Consider the following 9,120-nt stretch of genomic DNA (forward strand, 5'->3'; position numbering starts at 1 on the left):
GCCGCGTTAAAGTAGCTTAAACTTAACAGCTTAAAGTAGATATTGAAAAGGCAAAAGAAGCATTTACCTTTATCTTAATCCTAAATGACAATTTAATTAGAGTCCTTCAACGTTTCCCCCCGTTTCCAAACTTCACGTCACGCGTTTCGTTTGGTTGTAAAGGATGAGTTAAAGTTGAATCATTCGTGTATTGTTGCTCTCATCCATCTTCTCATTTATTTCGTTGCAGTGCTGGGAATATGGAATCTCTCTGTGCCGGGAGCTGGCTTTCCAGTATGAGACCCTGTATGATTACCAGAGCCTCAGCTGGATCCGGGTGAGTAAAGTCTCAGCCTCTGAGGTTTTCTGTGTTCACCCGCACTCATGAACTAAGGTGTGTGTGTGATCTGGTGCTGGTGACTTACCTCGATTCTTTCTGTTTTCGTGACAGAAAATGGAGGCAGCATATTATGACAACATCATTGAACAGCAGAGGATTGAACCTGAGTTCTTCAGAATGGGCTTCTATGGCAGGAAGTTTCCTTTCTTTCTGAGGGTGAGACAATTAAATGTGTTTTTCAGCTTGTGCTATGTAGCGACGAATCAGAACAACTCTGTATTAGAATAATTGTTTTTTTAGCACATCCACTGCAAATATACCAAACTCGTTATGAATTCAGATATTATCATTCTTTCGATGCAGAATAAGGAGTTCGTCTGTCGCGGTTACGACTACGAACGACTCGAGGACTTTCAGCAAAGGATGCTGGGGGAATTTCCACAGGCCATTGCCATGCAGCATCCGAACCAGCCAGATGACACCATCCTGCAGAGCGACGCTCAGTGTATCCTAACAGCTGCTGATTTTAGATTTGCTCTGAACGTCCGTCCCGTTCCTCCCGTGTCTCTCTTGCTGTCACATCCTTGACACTGTGCGTCTAGATTTGCAGATCTATGCGGTGACTCCAGTGTCAGACATCTCCGACGTGCCGCAGCTGGAGCGTGTACCTGAGAGGATCAAGAGCTTCTACCGTATAAACAACGTCAGCCGTTTCCACTATGACAGGCCTTTTCACAAGGGGCCCAAGGATCGTGAGAATGAATTCAGGGTACGGTGCATTTATGATGTGAAACGGGTAAAAGTAACTCTGTAAAATACGCAGATTACTTATGCAGCCATTTTTTTCTAGATGAAACAGATCAGGCATTTCAGGTGATGCAAGCAGGTGTAACTCCCCCTGGTGGCCACAGTGAAGCTAAGAGCTTTGTGGGTAATACAACCTTCAAAGTCCTTAAAAGCTCCAATTAAATCTTAAAGCAGAGACTCATAGACTTTGAGGGCTGTTGTAATGACTTGACCATTATGTCGGATGGCACGACGCCATGTAGTTCAACATTTCCTCATTGTCCACACCCAGACTCACTTACGTTCAGGGAACAGATGTGGTGTTTGTTAATGGCTCCAACACTCAAAAACCCATTTATCAGTGCATCTATGCAGGAGCTTTTCAGATGAGGTTTGACTGACAGTTGCCAGGCAACACGAGCACCCCGACAATTCTCATCAGGGATGAATGAGATTTAGTTGCGTCGTTGTCGCATCTCGTCTGCCAAACATCACCGCGGTATAAAGTAGGTGCATTCAACTGTGATGATGTCATACTATGCTGCCAGGATCTTTTGTGTTACTAGTTTTTATTCTGTGTTGTAAAGCAAAGAAATGTGATTCCAGTATAAATATGCTCCACCTTAATGCTGCAGCAGCTTGTGTAATGAAAACTTAAGGCTGAACTACAGGTGCAGGTCTGTAGACTACAGAGGAAGCGTTTCAGCCCTGGGCTCCCACTGATTAAACAGACTCACCGTCTGTGTATGAGCAGAGTCTGGCACAGACTCCTGCCAGACGTGATACTGTAGTTTTATCCAGTGATTTTCCTACATGGTTCTGTGGTTTCATTTAGCTTCTGCTCTGTGTCCACATGTTTAGAGTCTGTGGATCGAGAGAACAACACTGATACTCTCCCGTCCTCTGCCTGGGATCTCCCGCTGGGCCGAGGTGGAGAGGCGAGAAGTGGTACGAAGCGTCCATTCTTACATTCTGCCTCCTGAGGGATGAACAATAAGAATGGTCAGGTTTCTATTCAGTACTCAGCATGTGGATGTATGTGTTTGCAGGTGGAGGTGAGCCCTCTGGAAAATGCAATCTATGTGGTAGACAACAAGACCCAGGAACTACGGACCCTCATCAGCCAGTACCAGCACAGACAGCATCATGGCAACATAAACCCACTCAGCATGTGCCTCAATGGGGTCATAGATGCTGCTGTGAACGGAGGCATCGCCAGATATCAGGAGGTACTGTCCCAGCAGGATGAGTGAGGTCTGAGTGGTATAAGGTCCTGTAACTCGTCCTTTTCTGTCCCAGGCCTTCTTTGACAAGGACTACATCAGCAGTCACCCAGAGGACACAGAGAGGATCACACACCTCAAGGATCTGATGCAGGAGCAGGTCAGAACCAGCTTAGACACAAGCTGAACAAACACACATGATGGTACTGTAGAGTAAAAGTCATGTTTGTCTTTGTTCCGCTCATTTCAGGTCCACATTCTGGGAGTGGGCCTGGCTGTTCACGAGAAGCTGGTGCATCCGGAGATGCGTCCCCTTCACAAAAAGCTAGTGGACCAGTTCCACATGATGAGGACGGGCTTACACCACGTCAGTGTTTCACACATGAACCGTTGTAGCAAAAAGGATGCAGCATTTCATGTTCTAATGAGCAGTGTAATTATGCAGAGGTTTGGTTCTGTCCATGTGTCCCAACAGGGGGTTCCTGGCGTGGATCGGTTCGCTCCTGCCGGCTGCACAACGGTCAACTCTCCCAGAGGCGTCCTCTCCAACCACAGCCACATGAGCCCCGAGAGCGTTCGGCTCATACACAGACACAGGTTGGTCATACGCAGACGCAGACACAAGTTGGTCATACGCAGACGCAGACACAGGTTGGTCATACGCAGACACATGTTGGTCATACGCAGACGCAGACACAGGTTGGTCATACGCAGACACAGGTTGGTCATACGCAGACGCACGCAGACACAAGTTGGTCATACGCAGACGCAGACACAGGTTGGTCATACGCAGACACATGTTGGTCATACGCAGACGCAGACACAGGTTGGTCATACGCAGACACAGGTTGGTCATACGCAGACGCAGACACAGGTTGGTCATACGCAGACAAAGGTTGGTCATACGCAGACACAGGTTGGTCATACGCAGACACAGGTTGGTCATACGCAGACGCAGACACAGGTTGGTCATACGCAGACACAGGTTGGTCATACGCAGACGCAGGTTGGTCATACGCAGACGCAGACACAAGTTGGTCATACGCAGACGCAGGTTGGCCATACGCAGACACAAGTTGGTCATACGCAGACGCAGACACAGGTTGGTCATACGCAGACGCAGACACAGGTTGGTCATACGCAGACACAGACACACGTTGCTCAGACACAGACACAGGTTGGTCATACGCAGACACAGGTTGGTCATACGCAGACACAGGTTGGTCATACGCAGACGCAGACACAGGTTGGTCATACGCAGACACAGACACAGGTTGGTCATACGCAGACACAGGTTGGTCATACGCAGACGCAGACACAGGTTGGTCATACGCAGACACAGACACAGGTTGGTCATACGCAGACACAGGTTGGTCATACGCAGACACATGTTGGTCATACGCAGTCGCAGACACAGGTTGGTCATACGCAGACGCAGACACAGGTTGGTCATACGCAGACAAAGGTTGGTCATACGCAGACGCAGACACAGGTTGGTCATACGCAGACAAAGGTTGGTCATACGCAGACAAAGGTTGGTCATACGCAGACACAGGTTGGTCATACGCAGACACAGGTTGGTCATACGCAGACGCACGCAGACACAGGTTGGTCATACGCAGACACATGTTGGTCATACGCAGACACAGGTTGGTCATACGCAGACGCAGACACAGGTTGGTCATACGCAGACACAGGTCATGCGTTGCTCCAAGCCTTCAGAATAAAAACAAAATTGCACGCCTAGAGCGCCAAATTGGCCAGGGCCGGCTCTGCGCAGACACAGGCGATCTGAGACTGACTCCGTTTTCCCTGCAGCCCTCTGAACCTGCAGGGTTCGATCCGCCACTCGTCCTCGTCTCTGTCCTCTCACACATCAAGCGAGGCAGGAAACCTTGTGATAATGACCGACGGGCTGATAGGGGAGCACCCTGAAGAGGCTTTACACATGCAGGTACCACACTGCCATGGAAACGCTGCAGTATAAGAGTCTTTGTTGTTTTTCAGTTAGAGGTTTCACATAATCTCCTTTCAGCCGAGTCCCTCCTCGTCCAGCCTCAGTTCAATTCGCTCTAACTCCTCCCAGATTATAAACTCTGCTCCCTCGAGTGCCAGGGGTAAGTAGCACAGCTGCAGAATATGACGTGTTTATATGTGGTGAACGTTTCTTTATGCGTTTCCACGTTGCCTCTGTCCAGGCTCTCCATCGTTGCCTGATAAAGCCAAACACAACCGGGAAATGATGATATTGTTGCCTTCTCATCGTGAGAGAGCCAACAACACCATGTACTACAACCTGGCAGAAAACGGACAGGTGAACACGGGAGCTGATTTCTATGGGACTTTTTTCCTAAAAACAAAAGTCCTAATGATTTGATTTCTTCTTCTAGAACAACCACATGCAGCGTGCCTTACTTCAGCAAGTTAGTCCCTGCAAGCCGTGCACTGATCCCCACGCAAGTCTACCAGAGAAAGGTACATATAGAGTATTATACGACGCCCAACCGAGGCAGGATGTGGTCACAGTCTTATGTGTTTGTCCACCTCCAGTCTTTCCCAATGCTCCCAGCAGCTGGAGTCTGGATGGAGAGAACAGGGAGCAGGTGTCCTACATGCCAGCCTCTGCTGGAGGCGTGATGATGCCCCCCGTCCCACCCCGGTCCTTTCCACCAGGTGCTGCTCCTAATCACTTTAACTGTTGTGATCTGGATCTGCTGTAGCTGTTGTGAATGCTTTCATTAGAATCTGGGTTCTAAACTTTGGTCTGTGTGCAGGTCATTTTCTGATGCACTGTGACACGTTTCACCACCAGAACAGCGACCCCCCCCCCCGCCCTGCCTGTCCGATCCCTCCGAAAGGTACAGTTTACAGAGGCATTTAGAAACTACTAGAACTTTCAAGTCTGGACAGTACCTGAGTATTACTTCTGTTTCCAGTCTCCCCTCCACCCCATCCCCGGCTCCCCCACCAGTCCTCAGTCAGCTTTGGGGGGCAGTAACTCCACCCTGTCAGGCAGCGCCAGCAGCGGAGTTTCCTCCCTGAGTGAGAGCAACTTTGGGGGCCAGTACCCAGAACCGGGCCCCATCAGGAACGATGCCCTGGAGCCTCTGCCCAGCCACCTGTGGTCGCCTCCTGACGAGTACCTGGCCTCTCCATACCTGCACATCCACTACGGCGGTCCGGAGATCGACTCAATGGACCCGGTCCGCCCCTTCCATTACCGCAGCCCCGCCTCCCACCCACACACCCACCTGCACCCTCACGCTCACGCCCACTCCGGGCTGGACAGCCACACCCACGGGCCCCCGCCTCACCACCACCCCCCCGCCCACGGCCCTCACCACATCCCCTACCGCCGGCCCCAGCCTCCGGCCGTGCCGCCTAAACCTTACCTGAGGGAGGGCTGCATCCCCGAGGAGGACCTGTCTCCCCAGCCCATCCCGCTGCCCCGCAGGATCTTCCACTCCCCCCACGGCCACAGAGACGAGCAGGGAAAACACGCCTGGGAGCAATGCATCAGCGAGGAGCACGAGGAGGCGCAGTGAAGAGAAGGCTGCGCGTCATTTACAGCTTTTGTCTCCTTGTCTTCTTTTGTTCATGTTCACTGAATTAAAGGAGCAGTAGTAGAAAGAGGCGGATGTAAAGCAATTACTGTGGTGTGTTCACTTGACCCTTCTTGCTCTGTGTTTTAATTTCAGTGCACATGAGAGAAAGAAAAGAAGGAGAAGAGTCCACAGTCTGAGCACAACTGCCACTGCTGGTCTCTTATTAAAAGAAAATGATCTGTGGAGAAGCAAGAGATTAACTTTATTCCAAAATTGATATTGATTGTACTCAATTGTACAACTCGTCTGTGAGCATGTTTTTTCATTTGAGAATAATAAGACAATAGTTTTGTGAAATATGACAACCGTGATCATGACCAACATGATCCCGGGTGCAGTATAAGCTCCGAGCCCTTAATTTAGCTTTTCATGTCATTGTCACAACACGAGGCAACTAAGGAAGCGTATTACTCATAGTCAAGTGACTTCTCTGCTTTAAAGCTTCATATATATATATATATATATATATATATATATATATATATATATATATATATATATATATATATATATATATATTTTATATAACCTTGCTACACCATATTTCAAAGGCTTATGTCGGTTCTGTTTTTCAAACACTGTTAAGTGCTCCTTAATAGTGAATCATATCAAACTGCGCACTCTGATATGTGTTGCTACTGGGCTTTCATTAACTGCCGGTGTTTGAACCCGCAGCTCTTCTCTTCTACCGGCGTCTCAAGGGACACGAACTTGGCCATTTTCCATCCGTACCGCGAGTATGGAGACTTACGTGAATGTATTTAGATGAGATGTTCTATTTGTAATGCACAAGCTGCCATCCTTGGTTTTGTTCAAGTGCTTTAAGTTCAGTCCGCGTGGAGTCTCCCTTCGTCTCCTTCGTGTATGTGGAGAGGAGTGGGAGCGTTTGCAGACTGAGGGTGAGGACGGTGACAGACGCCTGTCATGTTACACCATCACAGACACCACCACCGCTCTCCACAACCCCCCCCCCCCCCCCCCCGTGGTTGTCAGACTCTGTGAAGCAGTGAGGGCTGAACCTGGACGGCTGCAGTGGCTCTGGTTCTGATGACACTGTCTCGACCCCGGCCCGCTGAGTGGCCGATGGAGGAGCCCACTCAGACGGCGGTGGAATCGCCTACCTGCCTTAAGTGCACTCAAATGCAGTTTGACCTCTCACTCGGACTGTGAGAAGCTCGTTTAGCGGCAGCCGCTCTCCTTTTCATTCTGTTCACTATACGCTTCCTGGTGGGGAAAATATCTACCTAGTGGTGTTTTTGTATGGTTTTGTCCAGCTTTGGTTTCGGGTTGTTGTTTGGTTCGTAGCGCTAATATTTCTTACTCTGCCTGCGCTCTTTCTCAATCACCTTCTGTTGTGTGAAAACTGAGGATGGAGAGATGGAGGTCGACTTGGAGGAGCGGAACAACAGCGCTGTTCACCGTGGTGTAGTTGGGTTGGAAGGATATAGCTAATATTTTCACAAGTACTCGTTTTCCTGGTTGTTTTCCTGCAGGTGGATGCTTTTGTGTTACTGTACATCAAGTTGTCAGCTGACTAGACAACATCTATTTTTGTATGTGAGATCATCAGTTGTGTGAACATGTTTCCGGTACCGTACAGAGACAGGAGGCCCAGGTCCTGCATAGGCTGCTGTTCTTTGTATGGCGATGAGCCTGAGGTCGGACATAGACCGTATGTGAGTATCTCTGTGAGCTTGATGGCATTAATGATAACTGGTGACTGAAGTGATGCTCAAAACATAGGTACAATAGAATTTTTCAATGTAAATTCTGTTATTGTACATACAGCAGTATTGTGAAATATTTTTGAGAATTATTGAAGACGCCCCAAAAGGTTTATCATTGTTTTGTGTATATACATGTACTCCAGAGATCAATGTAATTGATAAATATCTATAATCAGTGTTTGGACAAGGACAAATCCATTAGACTGTGGCTGTTTCCACCGTTCTTGACTTATGAGTCTTCTCATATAAATACTTTATACACTTTTCAATGTGCTTTCCTGTACATATGGTGTTAGCATGATCAAACAGTGTTTGGTTGTAAAAGTGGTTTTCCTACTCCCATAACTGCTGTGGTATGGAATTCATTGATGATGCCAAACATTAAAGACAATCTTTTATCAGCTGTAATGTTCTTGGTTCTCCTTGCGGGGGTTGGTGCAGTATGCGGAGGCGCCAGCAGAGGGCGCTGTTCGTTCACATAAAAAGGGAGCGAATGCACGACACTGTAGTTTATGAGCAAGGACACTTCACTGAAACCATTTTATAGGTAAATCCTCTGGTGATGGATGTGTTTCAATGACCTCCGATGGTTCAGCTCATTTGTTAGTTAGTAACGTTAGAGTTAGAACTAGTTAGAAACGTACGAATGCATGGACAACGCCTGGTTACAGGCCTGAGACGGCTGCTGTCGCTCAGTGATGGGATGTTTGAGCCACATCCTCTCTGTCCACTACAGGCGGCTTCATCTGAGTTTGAGACACATTCCACTGCTTTCTGTATGGCACATATTTTAACTGAGGTCTTCACATAGTTTAACAGCTGCATGAACTAATGTGTAATAGCCAACATGGCTTGAACAACACAAATGACTGCTACTGAGTAAAAGGTGGAATCCTAGTATGTTATATGTGACGGAATAAACCAGCGGAGGAATTAACTGTCATTTGAAAAGCCTTGTAACGCTTGCTCCATATTGTGATTTGACGGCGCTGACAGCAGAACCTCTGACTCCACAACGGATGAGAGAAAGCAGAGGAAGACGCCAAACTCTTGAGCTGCAGTGACAGCGAAGGTCCCTGCTCTCCTCAGCTCAGGCTTCACTGTCTCCAACGTCCGCTTTGATATTCAAAGATGCTTTATATCTTCTTTTCTCAATATATGGAAATGCATCTGGAAGGAAATAACTGGTACCGTGAATGTGGGCTGGTGGCTTTAACTAATGTCTGTGCAAACTCAATGAATGTGGATCACAGTAACTAGAGATAGAACTAGACAGACAGACAGACAGACAGACAGACACACACACACACACACACACACACACACACACACACACACACACACACACACACCCTAGCAGGATGTTAACGCTGTGGTACAGTCAGACACTACATTTTATTATTTTATCTTTACACTTTCTTTGTTGTCACGTTCATTCGCTGCTTTGGCCGAGCTGCGTC

General features: G+C 48.1%; 2 protein-coding genes across 2 annotated transcripts in view; both read left to right on the forward strand.

Moving 5' to 3' along the window:
* The window catches only part of dock3 (dedicator of cytokinesis 3), a 30,639-nt gene extending 22,571 nt beyond the window's left edge, over nucleotides 1-8,068 (forward strand). Inside the window, 17 exon segments of the mRNA XM_029155558.3 lie at nucleotides 230-316; nucleotides 431-535; nucleotides 683-824; nucleotides 922-1,088; nucleotides 1,967-2,053; nucleotides 2,155-2,334; nucleotides 2,405-2,488; nucleotides 2,579-2,695; nucleotides 2,804-2,925; nucleotides 4,147-4,282; nucleotides 4,364-4,445; nucleotides 4,527-4,642; nucleotides 4,719-4,803; nucleotides 4,879-5,001; nucleotides 5,103-5,149; nucleotides 5,151-5,186; nucleotides 5,265-8,068. Coding sequence (XP_029011391.1) covers nucleotides 230-316; nucleotides 431-535; nucleotides 683-824; nucleotides 922-1,088; nucleotides 1,967-2,053; nucleotides 2,155-2,334; nucleotides 2,405-2,488; nucleotides 2,579-2,695; nucleotides 2,804-2,925; nucleotides 4,147-4,282; nucleotides 4,364-4,445; nucleotides 4,527-4,642; nucleotides 4,719-4,803; nucleotides 4,879-5,001; nucleotides 5,103-5,149; nucleotides 5,151-5,186; nucleotides 5,265-5,873 — 2,325 coding nt within the window. The 3' untranslated portion in view covers nucleotides 5,874-8,068.
* LOC129604384 (uncharacterized) lies at nucleotides 2,934-4,140 on the forward strand. The gene is made up of 2 exons (XM_055510518.1): nucleotides 2,934-3,382; nucleotides 3,431-4,140. The coding sequence occupies exons 1-2, from the start codon at nucleotides 3,126-3,128 to the stop codon at nucleotides 4,053-4,055; spliced, it is 882 nt and encodes a 293-aa protein (XP_055366493.1). The 5' UTR covers nucleotides 2,934-3,125; the 3' UTR covers nucleotides 4,056-4,140.
* Nucleotides 8,069-9,120: the final 1,052 nt, after the last annotated feature.

The sequence above is a fragment of the Betta splendens genome, chromosome 7 (genome assembly GCF_900634795.4).
Source record: "Betta splendens chromosome 7, fBetSpl5.4, whole genome shotgun sequence".
Classification (NCBI taxonomy): Eukaryota; Metazoa; Chordata; class Actinopteri; order Anabantiformes; family Osphronemidae; genus Betta; species Betta splendens.